General features: G+C 44.5%; 1 protein-coding gene across 2 annotated transcripts in view; it reads right to left on the reverse strand.

Moving 5' to 3' along the window:
• The window catches only part of phf20l1 (PHD finger protein 20 like 1), a 170,265-nt gene that overhangs the window by 138,959 nt on the left and 6,317 nt on the right, over positions 1 to 24,989 (reverse strand). For both annotated transcript variants that reach the window (XM_068031404.1, XM_068031403.1), the window contains exons 2-6: positions 22,523 to 22,613; positions 17,175 to 17,298; positions 13,626 to 13,797; positions 10,869 to 10,953; positions 8,014 to 8,102 (exon numbers count right to left, since the gene is read on the reverse strand). In XM_068031404.1, coding sequence (XP_067887505.1) covers positions 8,014 to 8,102; positions 10,869 to 10,953; positions 13,626 to 13,797; positions 17,175 to 17,257 — 429 coding nt within the window. In that variant the 5' untranslated portion in view covers positions 17,258 to 17,298; positions 22,523 to 22,613. The remainder of the gene's footprint in view (positions 1 to 8,013; positions 8,103 to 10,868; positions 10,954 to 13,625; positions 13,798 to 17,174; positions 17,299 to 22,522; positions 22,614 to 24,989) is intronic.

The raw sequence follows: 24,989 nt of genomic DNA on the forward strand, positions 1-24,989 counted from the left end.
TGTGCTGGGACGAGGGAGCAGTGCCTCAGGACATGCGCGATGCCAATATCATCACCCTCTATAAAAACAAAGGTGACCGTGGTGACTGCAACAACTACCGTGGAATCTCCCTGCTCAGCATAGTGGGGAAAGTCTTTGCTCGAGTCGCTTTAAACAGGCTCCAGAAGGTGGCTGAGCGCGTCTACCCTGAGGCACAGTGTGGCTTTCGTGCAGAGAGATCGACCATTGACATGCTGTTCTCCCTTCGTCAGATACAGGAGAAATGCCGCGAACAACAGATGCCCCTCTACATTGCTTTCATTGATCTCACCAGCAGACGTGGTCTCTTCACACTACTTGAAAAGATTGGATGTCCACCAAAGCTACTAAGTATCACCTTATTCCATGACAATATGAAAGGCACAATTCAACATGTGGCACCTCATCAGACCCCTTTCCTATCCTGAGTGGCATGAAACAGGGCTGTGTTCTTTCACCCACACTTTTTGGAATTTTCTTCTTCCTGCTGCTTTCACATGCATTCAAGTCTTCTGAAGAAGGTATTTTCCTCCACACAAGATCAGGGGGCAGATTGTTCAACCTTGCCCGTCTAAGAGCGAAGTCCAAAGTACAGAAAGTCCTCATCAGGGAACTCCTCTTTGCTGACGATGCTACTTTAACATCTCACACTGAAGAGTGCCTGCAGAGTCTCATCGACAGGTTTGCGGCTGCCTGCAATGAATTTGGCCTAACCATCAGCCTCAAGAAAACGAACATCATGGGGCGGGATGTCAGAAATGCTCCATCCATCAATATTGGCGACCACACTCTGGAAGTGGTTCAAGAGTTCACCTACCTAGGCTCAACTATCACCAGTAACCTGTCTCTAGATGCAGATATCAACAAGCGCATGGGAAAGGCTTCCACTGCTGTGTCCAGACTGGCCAAGAGAGTGTGGGAAAATGGTGCACTGACACGGAACACAAAAGTCCGAGTGTCTCAAGCCTGTGTCCTCAGTACCTTGCTCTATGGCAGCGAGGCCTGGACAACGTATGTCAGCCAAGAGCGACGTCTCAATTCATTCCATCTTCGCTGCCTCCGGAGAATACTTGGCATCAGGTGGCAGGACCGTATCTCCAACACAGAAGTCCTCGAGGCGGCCAACATCCCCAGTTTATACACACTACTGAGTCAGCGGCGCTTGAGATGGCTTGGCCATGTGAGATGCATGGAAGATGGCAGGATCCCCAAAGACACATTGTACAGCGAGCTTGCCACTGGTATCAGACCCACCGACCGTCCATGTCTCCGCTTTAAAGACGTCTGCAAACGCGACATGAAGTCCTGTGACATTGATCACAAGTCGTGGGAGTCAGTTGCCAACGTTCGCCAGAGCTGGCGGGCAGCCATAAAGGCGGGGCCAAAGTGTGGCGAGTCGAAGAGACTTAGCAGTTGGCAGGAAAAAAGACAAAAGCGCAAGGGGAGAGCCAACTGTGTAACAGCCCCGACAAACAAATTTTTCTGCAGCACATGTGGAAGAGCCTGTCACTCTAGAATTGGCCTTTATAGTCACTCCAGGCGCTGCTCCACACACCACTGACCACCTCCAAGAGCTTACCCATTGTCTCTTGAGATAAGGAGGCCAAAGAGAAAAGAAGAAACTGCATCTGCCATGCATTAGCCCACTCACCCAACTTGTCCAAATCACCCTGAAGCCTCTCTGCATCCTCCTCACAACTCACCCTCCCACCCAGTTTTGGGTCATCTGCAAATTTGGAGATATTACATTTAGTTCCCACATCTAAATCATTAATGCATATTGTGAATAGCTGGGGTCCCAGCACCGATCCTGCAGTACCCCGCTAGTTACTGCCTGCCATTCGGAAAAAGACCCATTTATTCCTACTCTTTGTTTTCTGTCCGCCAACCAATTGTCTATCCATCGCAATACACTACCCCCAATCCCAGGCGCTTTAATTTTACATGCTAGTCTCTTATGTGGGACATTGTCAAAAGTCTTCTGAAAGTCCAAATAAACCACATCCACTGGCTCCCCCTCATCAACTCGACTAGATACATCCTCAAAGAATTCTAGTAGATTTGTCAAGCATGATTTCCCTTTCATAAATTCATGCTGACTCTCCCCGATTCTACCACTGTTCTTTAAGTGCTCTGCTATAAAATCTTTGATAACAGACTCTAGAACTTTCCCCACTACTGACATCAGGCTGACTGGTCTATAATGCCCTGCTTTCTCTCTACCTCCCTTTTTAAATAGTGGGGCTACATTAGCCACCCTCCAATCTGTAAGAACTGTTCCAGAGTCTACAGAATCTTGGAAGATGACCACCAATGCATCCGCTATTTCTAAGGCCACTTCCTTAAGTACTCTGGGTAGGCGGTGGCGTAGTGGTATTATCACTGGACTAGTAACCCAGAGGCCAAGGGTATTTCTCTGGGGACATGGGTTCGAATCCCACCTCAGCAGAAGGTGGAATTTGAATTTAATTAATAGATCTGGAATTAAAAGCTAGTCTAATGATGGCCATGAAACCATTGTCGATTGTTGTAAAAACCCATTTGGTTCACTAATGTTCTTTAAGGAAGGAAATCTGCTGTCCTTACCTGGTCTGGCCTACATGTGACTCCAGACCCACAGCAATGTGGTGAACTCTTACATGCCCTCTGAAATGGCCCAACAAGCCACTCAGTTGTACCTAACCGCTACGAAGCCAATAAAAAGGAATGAAACCGGACAGACCACCCAGGCATCACCGTCCCCGGGTATGTCCTGTCCCACCGGCAGGACAGACCCAAAAGAGGTGGCGGGACAGTGGTATACAGTAGGGAGGGAGTTGCCCTGGGAGTCCTCAACATCGACTCCAGACCCCATGAAGTCTCATGGCATCAGGTCAAACACGGGCAAGGTAACCTCCTACTGATTACCACCTACCAACCTCCCTCAGCTGATAACTCAGTACTCCATCATGTTGAACACCACTTGGAGGAAGCACTGAGGGTGGCAAGGGCACAAAATGTACTCTGGGTGGGGGACTTTAACATCCATCACCAAGAGTGGCTCGGTAGCACCACTACTGACCGAGCAGGCCGAGTCCTAAAGGACATAGCTGCGAGATTGGGTCTGCAGCAGGTGGTGGCGGAACCAACACGAGGGAAAAACATACTTGACCTCGTCCTCACCAATCTGCCTGCTGCAGATTCTTCTGTCCATGACTGTATTGGTAGGAGTGACCACTGTACAGTCCTTCTGGAGACGAAGTCCCGCCTTCACATTGAGGATACCGTCCGTCGTGTTGTGTGGCACAATCACCGTGCTAAATGGGATAGATTTCGAACAGATCTAGCAATGCAAAACTGGGCATCCATGAGGCGCTGTGGGCCATCAGCAGCAGAATTGTATTCAACCAAAATCTGTAACCTCATGGCCCGGCATATCCCCCACTCTACCATTGTCATCAAGCCAGGAGACCAACCCTGGTTCAATGAAGAGTGCAGGAGGGCATGCCAGGAGCAGCACCAGGCATACCTCAAAATGAGGTGTCAACCTGGTGAAGCTACAACACAGGACTATCTGCATGCCAAACTGCATAAGCAGCATGCGATAGACGGAGCTAAGCGATCCCATAACCAACGGATCAGATCGAAGCTATGCAGTCCTGCCACATCTGGCCGTGAATGATGGTGGACAATTAAACAACTAACTGGAGGAGGTGGCTCCACAAATATCCCCATCCTCAATGATGGGGGAGCCCAGCACATCAGCGCAAAAGATAAGGCTGAAGCATTTGCAACAATCTTCAGCCAGAAGTGCCGAGTTGATGACCCATCTTGGCTTCCTCCCGAAGTCCCCAGCAACACAGATGCCGGACTTCAGCCAATTCGATTCACTCCACATGATATCAAGGAACGACTGAAGGCACTGGATACTGCAAAAGCTATGGGCCCTGACAATATTCCGGCAATAGTACTGAAGACCTGTGCTCCAGATCTTGCCGCGCCCCTAGCCAAGCTGTTCCAGTACAGCTACAACACTGGCATCTACCCTGCAATGTGGAAAATTGCCCAGTTATGTCCTGTACAAAAAAGCAGGACAAGTCCAACCCGGCCAATTACCGCCCCATCAGCCTACTCTCAATCATCAGGAAAGTGATGGAAGGTGTCATCAACAGTGCCATCAAGTGGCACTTGCTTAGCAATAACCTGCTCAGTGACGCTCAGTTTGAGTTCCGCCAGGGCCACTCAGCTCCTGACCTCATTGCAGCCTTGGTTCAAACATGGACAAAAGAGCTGAACTCAAGAGGTGAGGTGGGAGTGACTGTCCTTGAAATCAAGGCAGTATTTGACCGAGTATGGCATCAAGGAGCCCTAGCAAAACTGAGGTCAATGGGAATCAGGGGGAAAATCCTCCGCTGGCTGGAGTCATACCTAGCGCAAAGGAAGGTGGTCAATCATCTGAGCTCCAGGACATCACTGCAGGAGTTCCTCAGGGTAGTGTCCTGGGCCGAACCATCTTCAGCTGCTTCATCAATGACCTTCCTTCAATCATAAGGTCAGAAGTGGTGATGTTTGCTGATGATTGCACAATGTTCAGCACCATTCGCGACTCCTCAGATACTGAAGCAGTCTGTGTAGAAATGCAGCAAGACTTGGGCTGAGAAGTGACAAGTAACATTTGCGCCACACAAGTGCCAGGCAATGACCATCTCCAACAAGAGAGAATCTAACCATCGCCCCTTGACATTCAACGGCATTACCATCGCTGAATCCCCCACTATCAACATCCTAGGGGCTACCATTGACCAGAAACTGAACTGGAGTAGCCATATAAATACCGTGGCTACAACAGCAGGTCAGAGGCTAGGAATCCTGAGGCGAGTAACTCACCTCCTGACTCCCCAAAGCCTATCCACCATCTACAAGGCACAAGTCAGGAGTGTGATGGAATACTCTCCACTTGCCTGATGGGTGCAGCTCCAACAGCACTCAAGTAGCTCGACACCATCCAGGACAAAGCAGCCCGCTTGATTGGCACCCCATCTACAAACATTCACTCCCTCCACCACCGACGAACAGCGGCAGCAGTGTGTACTATCTACAAGATGCACTGCAGCAATGCACCAAGGCTCCTTCGACAGCACCTTCCAAACCCACGACCTCTACCAATTAGAAGGACAAGGGCAGCAAAGACATGGGAACACCACCACCTGCAATTTCCCCTCCAAGTCACACACCATCCTGACTTGAAACTATATCACCGTTTCTTCACGGTCGCTGGGTCAAAATCCTGGAACTCCCTTCCTAACAGCACTGTGGGTATACCTACCCCAAATTGACTGCAGCGGTTCAAGAAGGCAGCTCACCACCGCCTTCTCAAGGGCAATTAGGGATGGGCAATAAATGCTGGCCTGACCAGTGTCGCCCACATCCCATGAATGAATTTAAAAAAAAGATCAGGCCCGGGGGATTTATCGGCTTTAAATTTCATCGATTTCCCCAACACCATTTCTCTACTCATACTGATTTCCTTCAGTTCCTCTCTCTCACTAAGCCCTGTGTTCCCCAACATTTCTGGCATGATATTTGTGTCCTCCTTTGTGAAGGCAGAACTAAAGTATGCATTTAGTTGGTCAGCCATTTCTTTATTCCCCAGGGCGGCAGAGTGGCGCAGTGGTTAGCACCGCAGCCTCACAGCTCCAGGGACCCGGGTTCGATTCTGGGTACTGCCTGTGCGGAGTTTGCAAGTTCTCCCTGTGTCTGCGTGGGTTTCCTCCGGGTGCTCCGGTTTCCTCCCACATGCCAAAGACTTGCAGGTTGATAGGTTAATTGGCCATTATAAATTGCCCCTAGTATAGGTAGGTGGTAGGGAAATATATAGGGACAGGTGGGGATGTGATAGGAATATGGGATTAGTGTAGGATTAGTATAAATGGGTGGTTGATGGTCGGCACAGACTCGGTGGGCCGAAGGGCCTGTTTCAGTGCTGTATCTCTAAACTAAACTAAACATAATAAATTCCCGTTACTGACTGTAAGGGACCTACATTTGCCTTCACCAATCTTTTTCTCTTCACATACCTATTGAAACTTTTACAGTCAGTTTTTATGTTGCAAGCTTGCGCTCTTACTCTATTTTCCCCTTCTTGATCAATCCCTTGGTCCTCCTTTGCTGAATTCTAAACAGCTCCCAATCCTCAGGTCTGTTGTTTTTCCTGGCAAATTTATATGCCTCTTACTTGGATCTATTGCTATCTCTAATTTCCCTTGTAAGCCATGGTTTGGCTACTGGTATGGTCCGAAATGAATACTTTGCATCGGTTTTCACAAAAGAGAGGGGCAATACAGACTTTGCAATCAGGGAGAGGAGTGTGAAATATTAGATTAAATCAACATAATGAGAAGTATTCAGGGGTTTAACATCTTTGAAAGTGGATAAATCCCCAGGCCCGGATGAAATGTAGTCTAGGCTGTTATGGGGAATCAAGAGAATTTTGGAAGCTCTGACCATCATTTTCCAATCCTCTCTAGCTACTGGTGTGGTGTCAGAGGACTGGAGGACAGTCAACATTGGACCATTGTTTAAAAAGGGAGAAAGGGATAGACCAAGTAATTACAGTCCAGTCAGCGGTGGGAAAATTATTGGAATAAATTCTGATGGGAGGATAACGCTCATTTAGAAAGACACTGATTAGTCAAAAACAGCAGGGATTTGTTCAGGGAAGGTCAAGTCTGATGAACATGATTGAATTTTTTGTGGAGGTAACAAGGAGGGTCAATGAGGGTAGTACATTTGATGCAGTCTGTATAGGTTTTAGCAAGGCTTTTGATAAAATCCCACATGACAGACTGGTCATGGAAATAAAAGCCCATGGGATCCAAGGTAAAGTGGACGTTTGGATCCAAAATCGGCACTGAGGCAGGAAACAAAGCATAATGTTTTTGTGACTGGAAGGATGTTTCCAGTGGGGTTACACAGGGCTCAGTACTGGGTCCTTGCTTTTTGTGGTATACATCAATGATTTGTGGACTTGAAGGTAGGAGGTATGATTAAGTCATCTGCAGACAATCAAAAATTGGCCGTATGGTTGAAAATGGAAAAAGCTGTACGTTGCAGGAAGAGATCAATTGACTAGTCAGGTGGGCAGAACAGTGGCAAATGGAGTTCAATCCGGAGAAGTGCGAGGTAATGCTTTTGGGGAATGCTAACAAGGCAAGGGAATACACAATAAATGGTAGAATATTGAAGTGTAGAAGAATAAAGGGACCTTGGGGTGTAGGTCCTGGACAGGTAGATAAGTTGGTCAAGAAGGCATAGTGGATACTTGCCTTTATTAGCGAACCATAGAATACAAGAGTTGGGAGATTATGCTGGAACTGTATAAAATACTAGTTAGGCCACAGTTAGAGTAGCGTGTACAGTTCTGATCACCGTACTATAGGAAATAGGTGATTGCACGAGAGGGTACAGAGGAGTATTACAAAGATGCTGCTTGGACTGGAGAATTTGAGTTATGAGGATAGACTAGGGTTGTTTTCTTGGGAACCGAGGAGGCTGAGGGGAGCCCTAATTGAAGTATATAATATTATGAGGGGTATAGAGAGAGAGTGGATAAGGCGGCCCTATTCCTCTTGGTTGAGAGGTCCATAATCAAGGGGCATAGATTTAGGGCAAGACGTAAGAGGTGAGAGAGGATTCGAGGAGAAATATTTTCATTGTGAGCATGTTGGGGATCTGGAACTCACTGCCTGAAAGGGTGACAGAGGCAGAAATCATCATAACATTTAAAAATTACTTGGATATGCTCTTGAAGTGCCGTAAACCTACAAGGCTGCGGACTGAGAGTTGGAAAGTAAGATTAGGCTGGATGGCTACTTGCCAGCCGGTGCTGACACAATGGCCTTCCGTGCTGCAAATTTCTATGACTATGTTTCTATAATTCAACAATTTTCCTTAATTGTAGTCTGTTAGTACAATGTTAACAGCACATCCTTCACAATTAACTAATGGTGGGCTTACCTGTCCTTTGGCATCTTCTGGCATCGATTTTATATGCATTCGCTTCAGAGAGCGTATAACTCCATCATAAAACTGTACTGTGTAAGTACCTGTGAAGGGTCAATTAAAGTAATTACAGCTGGTATAGGAGAACAGATCGCAAGACAAAGAGAAATCTAGAAGTATTTGTATTTATGTTGAGTCAACCGCAAAAGGTTTTCATTTGAAACCTTTTATCTAGCTATTTTGTTCCTATAGCTCTTGATCACACCGTCAACCCCAACTGCAAATCATTGTCAGATTATTAGTGGATTAAAAAAGCCACATACTGCATGATGAGTCTGATAAAAATGCAACCCACTCTTTTTTTTGTTATTACAAGCCTTTACTCTAACATTTTAACAATTCAGAAGAGAAGAACTCTTAGCTCTGATTATTTTCTATTATCGAATGGAGGAGATAGTAGATAGAGGTGTGCAAAGGAAACCCGACGCGAGCCCAAATTCTGGACCCGGAAGTCTGACCCCACTCGACCCGAAGCCGACGTGTCGTCGGGACCCGTCGGGTCGGGTGGTAAGCCTTTACATCAGTACATGGGTAAAGGCCTGCTAGCTGACCTGACCCCGACGGCATGCGTCGGGTTCGGGCGGGTTGGGCTTCCAGGTCCAGCATTCAGACTTGGGTCAGGTTTCCTTTGCACACCTCTAATCGTAGACTCAGTCAACTATTGACATTTATATAACATCTTTAATATAGAAGAAATTGAGGTGTTTTACAGAGGTGCAAGGGAAAAAAACACTGCAGCAGAACCAAAGGAGGTCCACTTAGAAAGGGTGACCAAATGGTTGGTCAAAGAGGTGGGTTTTTAATGAAGTGGGTTTTTAAAGAAGTGCCAACAGGAGGAAAGAGAATTCCAGAGCATGAGTCCAGATAGCTGAAGGCATGGCTATCAATGGTAGAGCGAGGGGAAGGAGGGAATACACAAGAGAAACTTATGGGGGTGTGGGGAGCGGACAGAGAAGATCCCACTGCATTAAAGAGATAGAGAGGGATAAAACACACCAACAAGATTTAAAATTTGAGATGTTGGGAGACAATGTAGGCCAGCTAGGATATAAGTAATGGACAAGCAGAACACGAAACAGTCAAGAGTGCTTTTGATGAGGTGAAGTTTCCAAAGGCTGCAGGTTAGAAAGATGGAATAATTACGTCAGCAGCTAACAAAGGAATGGATGATCGGTTCAGCAGCAGTTAGGCTGAGGTAGGCATGGAGGCAGGCGATGTTCGAGATAAAAGCAAGAAGTCATTGTGACAAGGAAGGATATGAGGTTAGAAGCGGAGCTCAGGATCAAAGAAGGCACTGAGATAGTGAACTGTCTTGTTCAGCTTGAGACCATGACTGGAAGGGGTGGAGGAAATTGAGTAAATAACCAGAGTACAATTTTTTGGCAAGAGAAGGCAGTAGCTTCAATCTTCCTAATTCTTAGTTATATCCATACTGAATATCAGATGAGCAATGAGGGAACAGAAAACAAAGGGAATGAGTTGAGAGAAGTGGTGGAGAGGTAGAGCTGGGTGCCAACAGCACACATGTGGAAGCAGCCCGCATGTATGCTGGTGATGTCACCAATGGACAACATGCAGTGAAAGAGGAGAGAGCAAAGAACAGCTACCTAAGGGACTTTCAAGGTGACAGTGCTGGGTTGGAACAAGAATTCATTGTTAGAGATTCAAATAAGAATTGAGGGAGTGGATAGCTTGGATCCAGGAGGGGCCAACATGTTCAAGGGTTTAAGAGAAAAGATGGATTGGACATGCTGGCATTTGCAAGGTGGAGTTGAGGGTCATTTTTTTTTTGAGTTGGGTTATGATGAAATCTCAAAAGACAGGAAAAACATGCACACAGCAAGGGAACTATTTACAATGCAAGCTATCATGGGATCCAGAAAGGGAAGTTGGATGGTCAGCAGTTGGTGACAATGGAGTCAAGATGTGGATCTCATGGATGAGATGAGGTCAGTGTGGGAGAAATTCGAAAGACAGCAGTTCCAGGTTAGGTTGGGAGGTGGCTGGGGGAGTTGTGGTATACTACACAAGTGGAAAGCAGAGAAGATACCACTAAATTGGTCACAACAAAATGAATGAGCTCCATGCATCTTTTATTGAGTAAAGGTGCAGGTCTCTCTTGTTTTTCCTTTTGGAAGGCTGTTCATGATTCTACCTTTCACACCTCCTCTTGACAGACCTTTGGTTTCTTTACTTTGCCCCATTACCATTGCTATGATCTTGCACCATGAACCCTTTTGTAATTTAATCTCTCCTGCCTTCCACTCCATCACAGATCTTTTCTTTTTTGCTCTTTCCCACCCTCCCCCTTTCACTTGCTTAAAACCTGTTACATTTCTAACTTTGCCCAGTTCTGATGAAAGCTCATCAACCTGAAACTATAACTCTGTTTCTCTCTCCAGATGCTGGCAGACCTGAGCATTTCCAACCAGTTCTGAATTTATAATAGACTAAGCTGATGGACTGCCTTCTGACATTGCGGCAATCCAAGAATAGCACACTGAAGCATCAGCCTAAATCATGGACCTCAATGGGTCATGAACTTCATTTTCTGAGCCTAGAGTGACAGTGCTGCCATCTGAGCCAAGCTAACAATAGAAATGAAGGAGGAAATAAAGTTGTGTAATGGTTCAAGTCAAAAATTTATACTGGCAGCACGTAAGAAAGGAATGTCATTCAGCAGTTTACCAACATTCACACTTACATCTGGAGAACGGCCACTTGGATCCATAACTCAGCAAGAGCTAACACTTTCAGTAGAGATAGGGAGGAAATAAAGAAAATAAAACTTAAATGTTTCTTTCACTTACCCTCCTCACTAATGTCTTCAATCTTGGCAGGGTAATAGCGACAGTCCGTCCAGCGGGCCAGAACCTCATCTCCAGTTTTGAAATCCTGGACAGAAGAAACATTTTTTCCTCAATTTTCTAAAACTGATGAGTTTATTAGGAACTTAATCCAAAAAACATGAAAATTAATGAGCCTTTCTAATAGATTTTTTTAAATTGAGGAATAATTTACTGAGTTATGCTTTTGTCAAACTTTGCCAAATCTCTCCATGCCTTCAAATGCACCTAACCCTTCCCCTCAATTCCGACTCTGCATCTGATCATACCTATGAAATGCCATACAATACTTTCTTCAGCATCCATATCTCTGTGAATTAAGCAGAGAAGGAGCGAACAATGAACAATAATGAGAAGGAGGGGCAGGGGAATGAGGGGGAGATGCAAAAAGGCCAGGAGAGGGAAGAGGTGAGAGGAAGGGGCTGAAGCAAATTATATGAGACCGCGAGACAGAAACACACAAAAAGAGAAGTGCACATAGAATGCAAGATAGAGAGACTTGCCATTTATATAGCTGCTTTCATGTCATAAGAATGTTCACAAGTGATTCACAGCCAATGAATTACTTTTGAAATGAAGTCACTGATAAGTAGGCAAGCGCAGCAGCCAATCTGCACACAGTAAGTCGCAAAGCAATAAAGATAAATGACAACTTATTTGCTTTGCTGGTGTTGGTTAAAGGAAGACTGCTGGCCAGATCACCAGTAGAACTTCTCTAGCTTTTCTCAGTTTAAAAATCAGATCCAAGAGATGGCAAGTTTGACAATGCAGCACTCCCTCAATACTGCACTGAAGTGGGCTCAATCCCAGTCCTCTGACTCAGGTAGGGGTGCTGTCACTGATGCAAGCTGACAAGCAAGCGGGAGAGTGTGACAGACACAGACACTTCATCAATGACCTTCCTTCAATCATAAGGTCAGAAGGTGTGGGGGGGGAATATTCACTGACGATTGCACAATGTTCAGTACCATTCGCGACTCCTCAGATACTGAAGCAGTCCATGTAGAAATGCAGCAAGACCTGGATATTGATCCAGGCTTGGGCTGAGAAGTGACAAGTAACATTCGCGCCACACATGTGCCAGGTAATGACCATCTCCAACAAGAGAGAATCTAACCATCTCCCCTTGACATTCAATGGCATTACCATCGCTGAATCCCCCACCATTAACATCCTAGGGGTTACCATTGACCAGAAACTGAACTGGAGTAGCCATATAAATACCGTGGCTACAACAGTAGGTCAGAGGCTAGGAATCCTAACTAACTCACCTCCTGACTCCCGAAAGCCTGTCCAACATCTACAAGGCACAAGTCAGGAATGTGACAGAATACTCTCCACTTGCCTGGATGGGTGAAGCTCCAACAACACTCATGAAGCTTGACACCATCCAGGACAAAGCAGCCTGCGTGATTGGCATTCCATCCACAAACATTCACTCCCTTCACCACCGATGCACAGTGGCAGCAGTGTGCATCATCTACAAGATGCACTGCAACAACTCACCAAGGCGACTCAGGCAGCACCTTCCAAATCTGTGACCTCTATCACCTAGAAGGACAAGGGCAGCAGACACGTGGGAACACCACTGACCACAAGTTCCCCTCCAAGCCACAAACCATTCTGACTATAATCACCACTCCTTCACTGTCACTGGGTCAAAATCCTGGAACTCCCTTCCTAATAGCACGGTGGGTGTACCTACCCCACATGGACTGCAGCAGTTCAAGGAGGCAGCTCACCACCACCTTCTCATGGACAATTAGGGATGGGCAATAAATGTTGGCCTGGCCAGCAACGCCCATATCCTATGAAACAAATAATAAAAAAATAAAGACACACAAAGAGGGACATGGAAACATCATACAGAGACAAAGATTGAGAGGTGGACAGAGATAAAATCAGAGAGGGAGAGAGTCCATATGAGTAAGAGGAAAAGAAGTCTTGTTACGGTCAGAGAGACAAGCAGTGACATGCAGAGACAGATAGACGCACACAAAATGAAGACACTGAGATAACTCATAAAAGCACTCAAGAACATAAAATAAAGATGCAACCTTCTCCCAGATCTCCTCTGATGCTGCACAGTAGTACTCCAGAGTGATTCCTCATGGGATTTTCTTTCATAGTCTATCAAGATGTTACTACAGCACTTTTAAACAATTCTGTTTTTTCTGTTCTTCTTGGAACACCTGTGCCAAAGCTGTTGTTTATTGCTCTCAAGTTGGCTGATCAGACACGACAGCCCCCAAAGCCCTCACCCAAACAGTTGCCGTTTCATGGAATACAGAATAGTGTAGCACAGAAGGAGATCATTCCACCTATCGAGTACGCTCTTTCAAATAGCAATACAATTTGTCCCACTCCCCTATATGGGAATTTGACAGAAGCAGGGGGAAGGGAAGAGAGAGTACTACCTTTCACCATTTCAGGATAGGGTTCACACTCCTGCCAATTAGAAAAGGAGTCCACTGCAGGTCAGATAAAAGGCCAAGTCAGTTACCAAAGCCATTCTGGATTTCTTTTATTGACCTCTGCAAGCAGCACTGGACTGACTGGAGAAAAGTGGGGGGATGGGGGTGGAAAAGAGAGGCAACTAATTCCAAGACAAATACAATTAATGACCTTCAGCAAAAGCTTTTCCCAATGACAATAACAAAAAGTACTTTTAGAGGAGAGCTACTTCTGGTAAAGCCTCCTGGTCTCAAAATTTTCACTCACTGTAATCTCTTCTTCGTCTTTGAGTGCTTCTCTTCGTAGTGACTGTCCCTCCAAAGGTCGTAGGCGATGACTATCCCAGTAAATCCATTCATCGTACCGATGGCTCCACCTCTCAAAGTGGATCAACATCTTCCCTTCCTCATAGTCGATCTTTTCAATTCGTGATGTATACCTCCAGGTGATACAAAAGGACAGGGAGACAAATAATTTGCTAATTATGAAATAAATCAATGCAAAGTTGATTTTTTTGATAATGTACTTCCGATAGAGATTATAGTCTTAGTCACAAATTAACGATAAAGCTCTAAATCCTAAGCGCTCACAGAGTAAAATGTACCAATTGGAATAGCACTGTTGACAGAGATCGGAAGATCCCAGGCGCGATTCTTTGTCATATTGAGTTAGGGAGCTTAGCTTAGCCTGAGGTGCTGAGGCCAATTAAGAGGGAATAAACCCTCTCCTGATCATAATCCAGTGACCACTCCTGGAAAATGGTGCCGCGACAAAGAATGGCGACAAGGGGACACAGAATGAAATACTGAACTTAAGTGCCTTACATGCACACCGCCCACCTCCTCTCCTCCCCCTCACCCCCCTCCCACCCTACAGTTAAGTAACCAATGAAAATTTACTGCTGGCTGCACACATGAATAATGACCACATTGGAAATTGACAAGAGGGTGGTCAGCATCCATAGTGTCAGTGCATGAGTCAGTGCCTTCAGGAGAGGAGGGAACAACCTTTAGGACCTGCGTTACCATCAACCATTCTTTCCTCTGCATTATTTCTTTTACAGATCCTCCTTAATGGGATTACAATCATAACTGGCATTGTATACTTATCTATAAGACAGAAATGTATTTCCTTATTAAGATGAAAAGCAGAGGGAGTATATCTGGAGACTGAAAACCAGAGACACCAGTGCATATGATGGCCCGATTCTTTGCAATGTTGATCCTTGCCTCAAAAATGAGGGCTGCTCATTTCACTTTGTGATTTGTTTGGGTGAAATTCAGAGATCAATGGCAAAACTGAAGTCAATAAATCAAGGGGAAAACTCTCCAGTGGCACAGTCATAACTGGCACTAAGAAAGATGGTTGTGGTTGTTAAAAGCCAATCATTTCAGTCCCAGGAGTTCCTCAGGGCAATGTCTTAGGTAGAGCTATCTTCAGCTGCTTTAATAGCCCTTCCTCCATCATGCCAAAAGTGGGATTATGATTGCAGCGTTCAGCTCCATTCACAATTTCTCAGATAATGAAGCAGTTCATGCCTACATGCAGCAAAACCTGAACATCCAGGCTGCAGCAGACAAGGCACACGTAGGATTTGTGCCACACACTGCTAAGCAATAGCAATCTCTGACAAGACAGTGCCTAGCTACTTCCCATTAATATTCAATGGCATTAACATCGCCAAATCTAACAATATCCAGGGGGTCACCACTGATCAGAACTCAACTGGACCAACATAAATGTCATGGCTAACATCGCAGGTCAAAAACTGAGTATCCTGTGGCAAGTAGCTCACCTCCCGACTCCCCAGAGCCTCTCCACCACCTACAAAGCGCAAGTCAGGAATGTAATGGCTGTGAGGAGAACACAGAGGCTGCATGGAGACATAGAAAGATTAAGTGAGTGGGCAACAAGGTAGCAGATGGAGTATAATGTGGAGACGTGTGAGGTTATTCACTTCGGTCATAGGAATAGAAGAGCAGAATATTTTTCAAAAGGCGTGAAACTTGTAAATGTTGATGCACAGAGAGACTTGCGTGTGCTCGTACAAGGAACACAAAGTTAGTATGCAGTTACAGTAAGTAGTTAGAACATAGAACATTACAGCGCAGTACAGGCCCTTCAGCCCTCGATGTTGCGCCGACCTGTGAAACCATCTGACCTACACGATTCCATTTTCATCCATATGTCTATCCAATGACCACTTAAATGCCCTTGTTAGGAAGGCAAATGGCATGTTGGCCTTTATTGCAAGGGGATTGGAGTACAAGAATAAAGAAGCTTTGCTACAATTGTACAGGGCTTTGGTGAGACCACACCTGGAATACAGTGTGCATTTTTGGTCTCCACATTTAAGAAAGGATATACTTGCACTGGAGGCAGTACAGCGAATGTTCATTAGATTAGTCCCTGGGGTGAGAGGATTATCCTATGATGAGAGGCTGAGTAAACTGGGCCTATATTCTCCGGCGTTTCAGGAGAATGAGAGGTGATCTCATTAAAACATACAAGATTCTGAAGGGGCTTGACAGGGTAGACACAGAGGTTGTTTCCACTGACTGGGGAATCTAAAACACAGGAACACAGTCTCAAGAGAAGGGGACAATCATTTAGGACAGAGATGAGGATAACTTTCTTCACTCAAAGTGTTGTGAATCTTTGGAATTCTCTACCCCAGAGGGTAGTGAAGGCTCCATCACTGACTATATTTAAGGCTGAGATAGGCAGATTTTTGGTCTCTCACGGAATCAAGGGATACGGGGAGCAGGTGGTAAATTGGAGTTGAACCCCAATATCAGCCATGATCATTTTGAAAGCTGGGGCAGGCTCAACAGGCCGTGTGGTCTACTCCTGCTCCTAGTTCTTATGTTATGTACTCTGCACTTGACTGGATCGGCACAGCTGCAAAAACACTCAAGAAGCTCGATACCATCCAGGGCAAAGCAATCCGCTTGATCAGTTCCTCATCTACCAGCTTAAACATCCACTCCTTCCATCAATGTACCATGGCTACAGAATAGACTGCAGCACTTCCCAAACCTATGACCTCCCCTAACAAGGACAGCAGGTGCATAGAACCACATCACCTCTAAGTTCCTCCAAGTTATCCTCCAAGTCACATAACAACCCGACTTGTAAATCTGTTGCCATTCATTGTTTGTTGCTGGGTCAAAATCCTGGAAATCCCTACCCAACAGCATTGTGGCAGTATCTTCATCAGAAGGAGGTCCAAGGAGGCCCAAATCACATTCTCAAGGACAACTAAGAATGGGAAATAAATGAGTTTTCCAATGATGCTTATAAACTATGAATTTTTTAAAAATATATATATACTTGAGTATATTTTTTTTTTTTAGTTTAGTTTAGAGATACAGCACTGAAACAGGCCCTTCGGCCCACTGAGTCTGTGCCGACCATCAACCATCCATTTATACTAATCCTAAACTAATTCCATAATCCTACCACATCCCCACCTGTTCCTATATTTCCCTACCACCTACCTATACTAGGGGCAATTGCTAATGGCCAATATGGCAAACAGCTGGCTGAGAGCATGAGAGAGTAATTTAGTCTGCCCTCAATAGTCTACCTTAAGTCTCAACCTCCAAAAAGCACTCCTAATGCAGTTTCTTACACCAGCTGTCTTTTGGCCCCAGAGAATGAATGTCAAATTTAATGCTAGTGGGTACCAATTTAGGGGATGTTTGAACTTGGATGAAGATGCAAAAGGACCCAAATAGAGAGATAAATTTCATTTCAACATTCTGGACTGAATTAATTCCAGTTTAGTAAAAAAATTCACATTTGGACACATACCATTTCTGCAGATAATCCTGGGCCTCCAAACGAGCTCCCACCGCAAACACAATTCCTGGCCGAATTGGGGGATTTCTGCTCATCCTTATCTCTCCTCCTTTTATTAATCACCCTTTTCTGCTTCCTAAGAAAAAAAGATACAGTTTTCATTAATAGCTAGTTGCCTTTTTCCTTCAAATTATAACCCCAGCAGGTTCTTGGAGTTGAAAGCTAAAGTTGATGTACACTGGAATTATTTAGATGACAGCTGGCAATGATGTGAAAGGAAGGGAATGAGCCAACAAGTAAAATAGAGAAAGACCATGAAAGTGCAACATGTACAGATCATGCTTTGTAAAGTAAAAAAGTGTGACGCACACAGAATTGGATGATATTGAAAGCATGAGTGTGAAGTAACTGCAACTTTACAGCACATCTAATGTAAAGAAAGAAATAGCAACACAGTTCATAAATAGACAGTTGCTAAGTCATACGAGAAAAGATTGGAACTGGTGATCAAAGGCCTGGCTGAAAAAATGTGGATTTTCCAGTTTTGGGAATGAAAAGAAAAGATGATAGGTTTAGGGAGAGAGCTCCAGGCAGAGGGGCCAAGACTTTTTGGCAAAGGTCAGGTAATGGAAGGGGAGGACTCAAAACGTCACAGGGAGGAGGAGAGCGGGCAGTAGCCAGATGGCTTTGGGGTGGAGAGCTGGGGAAGCGTGGGCCAGCACCGGTAGACAGGAAGGAACCAGGGACAGCAAATAGGCAAGTGGGAGCTGGGGAGCATGCACGTGCCAGCCCAGTAAGAGGCCAGGGGACAGCGAGCACGCTCCAGTCTGGGAGGCAGCCAGAAGACAGAGCGTATGTGTGCGCCAGCTTGGGGGGGGGGGGGTAAAGAGGCAGGAGAGCGCTGCCAGCTGGTAGGGGGAGGCAGGGGAAGCACGTGCTAGTCACGGGGAGGCTGTGGGAGGGAAGCAAAGAGAGTGTGCTCGCGAAACAGAGGGAGTCAGGGTAGAGCACGCGCACGAAACAGAGGGAGGGGGAGAAACGTGAGCAAATCAGAGGGAGCGAAAGAGACAATGTTGAGGATGGGTGGGAGAGAGAGCACGAAACAGGGAGAAGAGTGAGCGGGCGAGACAGAGCAAAGTTGGAGAGTGTGAAATAGTGGGAGAGCAGGAGAGATGGAGGGAAAGTGTGAGAAAGGGGTAGAAAGCAAAGGTCAGGAAAGGAGAAAAAGGCAAAGAGAGGAATCGCGGCATTTAAGAATTTAGTGCACCTTCCAGCAAGCGCCCTCAATTCTCCAGTCACTGTAGAGGATACAAAGCTCCAGATCTGTCTAATACTTGATACAGCAATTCATTTTTGACATCTTCATTTATCCTCATTACTTAATAAAATAGGCACAAGACAGCAATATAAGTGGCATGGCGTCAGTAAAGTTACAGTAGATTTGAATACTGAGCAGTACTAGCGGCATTATTCAGATAACTGATGCTAATTTGCATCCGATGGGTCAATTGTCCTTCAGGTTGTGCAAACGTGCATTTGGTTTCAGCAGATCTGAAAAGGGTTCTGCTAATATAAAGCATCTAATAAATGAACATTCTTGTTTAGTTCTAACTGATGTATCCTGACAGCCAAGTGTGAAGACAATACAATGGCACAGGAAACAGGGACAGAAAAATAAAATTATGAAAGTAAAGAAAGAACAAGGGACAGAGTGCACACAGAACACAAAGTACAACCTACAAGCCGATGTACAAAAGTAACACAAACACAGGATGTACAGCCTAAACACAGAAAGCAGCAGTGAAAGACACAGGAGCAGAAACATACAAAGGCAGCCAGAACAAGAGTAAGGTAGTTCAGCACTCAAAGTGAGGGCACAAGAATGTGTCTCTGAAAGGACAAAAGTCTCAGGAAATTACAGCATAAGTATCTTCAACAATTACTTACGCCTCTCAGCAATTTCCTGAGACATTTGAGCAGCTCCGCTGTTTCCCTTGTCAAAACAATTGAACAGCTAATTAACATAGCTCCAACACGAATAAAAATCAATGGCAAGATCGAGTTTGCTGAATTGAAGCCACCAAGAAAGCCACTGTCACTGAGACTATTGCAAAATTGGCACTTGTAGACTAAGCATACAGGAATTATAACATGAAAGTATTTAAACGACTTGAATTTATCTGGGAACAGTAGGTCATTCAGCCACTCGTGCATCTCCTATCATTCAATTAGGTCACGGCTGATCTGCACCTTATCTCCATTTATCGGTTTTATTTATTTATTTATTTAGAGATACAGCACTGAAACAGGACCTTCGGCCCACCAAGTCTGTGCTGACCATCAACCACCCATTTATACTAATCTTACATTAATCCCATATTCCTACCACATCCCCACCTTCCCTCAATTCTCCTACCACCAACCACTACTAGGGGCAATTTATAATGGCCAATTTACCTATCAACCTGCAAGTCTTTGGTGGTGGGAGGAAACCGGAGCACCCGGTGAAAACCCACGTGGTCACAGGGATTGGTTCCATATCCCTTAAAAACCTCACTCAACAAAAAATAATCTATCTCCGTTTGAAATTTTCAACTGACCTAGACTCAATGACCTTTTTGGGGCAAGAGAGTTCCAGATTTCCATTACTCTTTACATGAAGAACTGCTTCCTGGCATCACCTCTGAAGGGTCTATCTCTAATGTTAAGATTATGCCCCCTTATTCTGGACTTGCCCACCAGAAGAAACAGCTTCTGTCTATCGAACCTATCATATCTTTTTGATCCTTTTAAACAGCTGAATTAGATCACCACTTAGTCTTCTATGTTCAAGGGAATATAAGCCAAGTCTATGGGACCTGTCCTCATAATGTAATGCTCTTAGCCAGTTCTGATTCTGGTGAATCTCTGCTGCAGGTCCAAGGCCAGAATATACTTCCCAAGGTTCCGATAGGAATAACAGAATGAAGAAATCTAGATATGTTCTAACCAAAGCTCTATATAACTGTTGCACAACTTCCACCCCTTTATATTCCAGCCCTCGAGTTAAAGGCTAACTTTCCATTAACCTTTTCAATTATTTTTCTGTACCTGTGGGTCCACTGGGTTTAATTATTTCTGTAAATGGACACCTGAACCTCTCTACTCCTCCACAGTTCATAGCTTCTCACCATTTAGAAAATACTCTGACCTATTTTTCTTGGATCCAATGGGGATGACCTCACATTTCTCCACATTGAATTCCACCTGCCACAGTTTTGCCCACTCACATCAGTGGCCCTTCGCAAGTTTCTGTTCCCATATATGCTACTTACTGTGCCACCTAACTTAGTCTTATCAGCAAATTTGAATAAGAGGCTCTCTATTCCTTCATCTGAGTCATTGATAATAGTGGAAATCGGAGGCCCCAACACACACCCCTGGTGGATACCACAAGTCACATTCTGTCAGTATACAGCCATTATCCGTACTCAGTCACCTACATACTAACCAATTTCCAACACGTCAAAAGGTGGTGTCCAATCATATGCTTTCATTTTTGATAGTTTCTAGTGTGGAACCTTACCAAATGCCTTCTGGAAGCCCATATAATTAAAATCCATAGGCACTCCCTTATCTACCACCTTAGTAACCAACTCAAAAAATTCAACAAAGTTAGTTTGACATGATTTACTTGTTACAAATCCAAGCTGGCTCTCTTGATCAGTTCATATTTGGCAGCAGCCAATTTGCACACAGAAAGCTCCCGCAAACAGCATGTGATAATTTCTTTTGATGATGTTAGTTGAAGGACACCAGGGAGAACTCCCCTGCTACTGAAGGTGCAGCACTCCCTCAATACTGAGTGTCAACCGAGATTTTGTGCTCAAGTCCCTGGAGTGGAATTTGAACGTGCAATCTTCTACTATTGCTTCTGAACATTATAATGCTTTCTGAATTCTAAATTTTCTTCAACAGATTGATCAAAGCAGAGCCTACATTTTTGAAGGTTTAATGTAATGCAAATTTCAATGTTATTTACCCTTATTTCTCACACTGCGAAAATACTGTAGTTGAAGAAACTAGGGAAATCCTTGAACCAGTGAAATTGCCTCTTGGGGCGATTGCTTTCTGCATTATTTCTGAAATCGCTCAGTGGTAAAGTTCAGTACTCTTAGTTGACAGCTTTCAGCCTTAGCCTTGTAATACAGTGTGCGAGTTACAAAGAACTCATTCTCCTAATAATCTTTGTTCTTATGCCCATATTCATTCCAGTTTATACTTTCTAACAATTTGTTGCCAAATATAACGTAATAAATTAGGTTGAAATTACCGCCGAAAACTACAAGCCAAAATGCATTAACTATTCATTGGTCGCACCACTCCTGATCTGTCATTCAGCTCACTGAGGCACACGCTAATAATTTTTTCAGCAAATTGTGGTGTAAATTTGTCACTGAAGGATCGGGAAGCCCAACAGTCTAACTTGTGGCGATTATCGCTAATATTGTCAGATGAGCAAAATCCAGGCCAAAGATTATGCGAAAGAGAAATAAAAATAGTTTTGCAACATAGAAGGCAACCATTTAGCCCATTATGTCTGTGCTAACTATTTACAAAAGCAATCTAAAACTAGTTCTCATGTTCTGCCCCCATAGGCCAATATCTTCCTCTTCTTCCAACAAAGTCCTTACAGCCCAAGCAGTGTGCAAAGGCAGGAAACAGTAAACATGGAGAGAGATATCAAGAACGCACGAGGACACAGCCAGAGCAAGAGTATCAGACAGAGAGCGAAACACTGACAAAGGGAGAAACATTTTTTATATATTCTTTCATGGGATGAGTGTCCCTGGCAAGGCCAGCATTTGTTGCCCATCCCTAATTGCCCTTGACAATTGAGTGGCTTACTAGGCCATTTCTGAGGGCAGTTAAGAGTCAACCACATTGCTGTGGGTCTGAAGTTACATGTAGGCCAGACCAGGTAAGAATGGCAGATTTCCTTCCCTAAAGGACATTAGTGAACCAGATGGGCTTTTACAACAATCGATGATAACATCATGGCACCATAACTGAGACAAGCTTTCAATTCCTGACTTCTTTATTACTTAATGGAATTTAAACTCCACCAGCTGCCATTGTGGGATTCGAACCCATGTCCCCAGGGCTTGAGAGTCTGGGCCTCTGAATTATTAGCTCAGTAATATTACCACTATGCCATCACCTCCCCCGACTGAACTAAACAATTGCATGTATCAAACATACAAGAATAATAATTTCGGAATACCAATTGCAGAGCATCTTGAGGCAAAAGAGAGCAAATACAATCACACCAATGGTTTCAGTGCTCTCTGAACTGCTGTTAAGGCGGCCACCATACTCACCAGTACCTCTATCTTCATTTCCTATTGAACAATTTTTTTTCCCATCATACATCAATGCAGCAGCAAGAGTTGGTTACATCGAAAGACATCCCTACAAAAGAAAAATTTTTACAAATTACTGTAGGATATTATTCCAACGTTATTACAATCAAATTATGACGTACCAGCAAATTACAAATATTTGTAGTTTCAACTGACAGCAACAACTCGCAGCAGTGTTACAATTTTAATTCACTGCACACCCTTTTTTAAATGGTCCTTTCAATAAAGTGAGTCAATTAATATCCCATGAAATGCATAAAAAGACAGGATGTGACAAATCATCAGATCCATTGGCCCATCCCATCCAAATGCACTGCAAGTATTCACACCATGCATCCATCTCTTAACTGCACAATTGAGGGGCAAAAAAGACAGGAAAAACATATAGTCAATTCAGGAAAACCTCTGGAAAATTCTTCTCCAAACCCCCAAATTAATCAAGCAAACTTCAGGAGACTGTTAATCATCATCCTCATTAACTTACAACTTACCTTCTATCCCATCATTACCCCTTCCTTCAACTATCTATACTACCCATTCCTAAATGTTGACTGGATTGCTACTATAATCACCAACTCTGGTAACGCATTCTACAGCCTCACAAACCTCTTGGTAAAAACGTCCCTCCTGCTCGGAGTCGTAAATCTTCAGTCTGTGTCGCTTCCTTTAGACCTCTCAATCACTGGAAACAGTCTGTTTCTATCTACTCTGTCCCATTCCTTAATGATTTTAAACACTTCTACCAAATCACCCCTTAAGACCCTCTGTTCTAACAAAAAAAAGCTCAAATTTTACAACTCTATCTTAGTTTTGCTCATACCAAGCAGCATATTCAAGAATCTGTGCTGTACCCTCTCTATTGCCTCAATATTCTTCCTATTATAAATGAAAAACACAGAAAATCCTGGAAACACTCAAGTCAGGCAGCATCTATGGAGAGAGAAACTGAGTTAACATTTCAGGTCGATGATATTTCATCAGAACTGGAAAAAAATTAATCTAACAGATTTAAAGAATTTAACAGAAGCAGGAATAGGCCATACAACCCCTCAAACCTGCTGCGCCTATTCAATAAGATCATGGCTGATCTGATCATGGCCTCAACTCCACTTTCCTGCCTGTGCCCCATACCCTCGACTTTCCAAAAGTTCAAGAATCTGTCTAACTCAGCCTTGAATATATTCAATGAATCAGCCTCCACTGCTCTCTGGGGAAGAGAATTCAAAAGATTCATGATCCTCGAAGAAATTCCTCCTCATCTCAGTCCAAAATGGGAGAACCTTATTCTGAAACTATGCCCCCACTTTTAGATTTCCCCCCCCCACGAAAGAAAACATTTCTTGTTTTTATTTTAGTATAGCTACAACACTGGCATCTACCCCCCAATGTGGAAAATTGCCCAGGTATGCCCTGTACACAAAAAGCAGGACTAACCCAACCGGGCCAATTACCAACCTATTGGTCTGCCCTCGATCATCAGTAAAGTGATGGAAGGAATCGTCAACAGTACTATTAAGTGGTACTTGCTCAGCAATAGCCTGCACACTGACGCTCTGTTTGGGTACCGTCAAGGCCACTCAGCTCCTGACCTCATTACAGTCCTGATACAAACATGGACAAAAGGGCTGAATTCCAGAGGTAAGGTGAGAGTGACTGCCCTTGGCATCAAGGAGCCCTAGCAAAACTGAAGTCAATGGGATTCAGGGAGAAAACTCTCTGCTGGTTGGAGTCATACTCAGCACAAAGGACAATGGTTGTAGGCTAATCATCTCAGTCCCAGGACATCACTGCAGGAGTTCCTCGGGGTAGTGTCATAGGCCCAACCATCTTCAGCTGCGTCATCAATGACCATCCGTCCATAAGGCCAGAAGTTGGACTGTTCACTGATGATTGCACAATGTTCAGCACCATTCACAACTCCTCAGATATTGAAGCAACCAGTGTCCAGATGCAGCAAGACCAGGACAACATCCAGGCTTGGGCTGATAAGTGGCAAGTAACATTAGTGCCACACAAGTGCCAGGCAATGACCAGAGAGAAACTAACCATCTCTCCTTGATGTTCAATGGCATTATCATCGCCGAATCCTCCACTATCAATGTCCTGGGGGTTACTACTGTCCAGAAACTGAACTGGATCAGCCACATAAATGCCATGGTTACAAGAGCAGGTCAGAGACTAGGATTTCTATGGCGAGTAACTGAGCGCCTGTCTCCCCACCTATAGGAGTGTGATGGAATACTCTCCGTTTGCCTGAATGGGTACAGCTCCAGTAACACTCAAGCAGCTTGATACCATCCAAGACAAAGAAGCCCACTTGATTGGCACCCAATCCACCACTTTCAACATTCACTCCCTTCACATCGACGCAGTGTTAGCAGTGTATAGCATCTACAAGATGCACTGCAGCAACTCACCAAGGCTC

The sequence above is a fragment of the Heterodontus francisci genome, chromosome 5 (genome assembly GCF_036365525.1).
Source record: "Heterodontus francisci isolate sHetFra1 chromosome 5, sHetFra1.hap1, whole genome shotgun sequence".
In the NCBI taxonomy this organism is placed as follows: Eukaryota; Metazoa; Chordata; class Chondrichthyes; order Heterodontiformes; family Heterodontidae; genus Heterodontus; species Heterodontus francisci.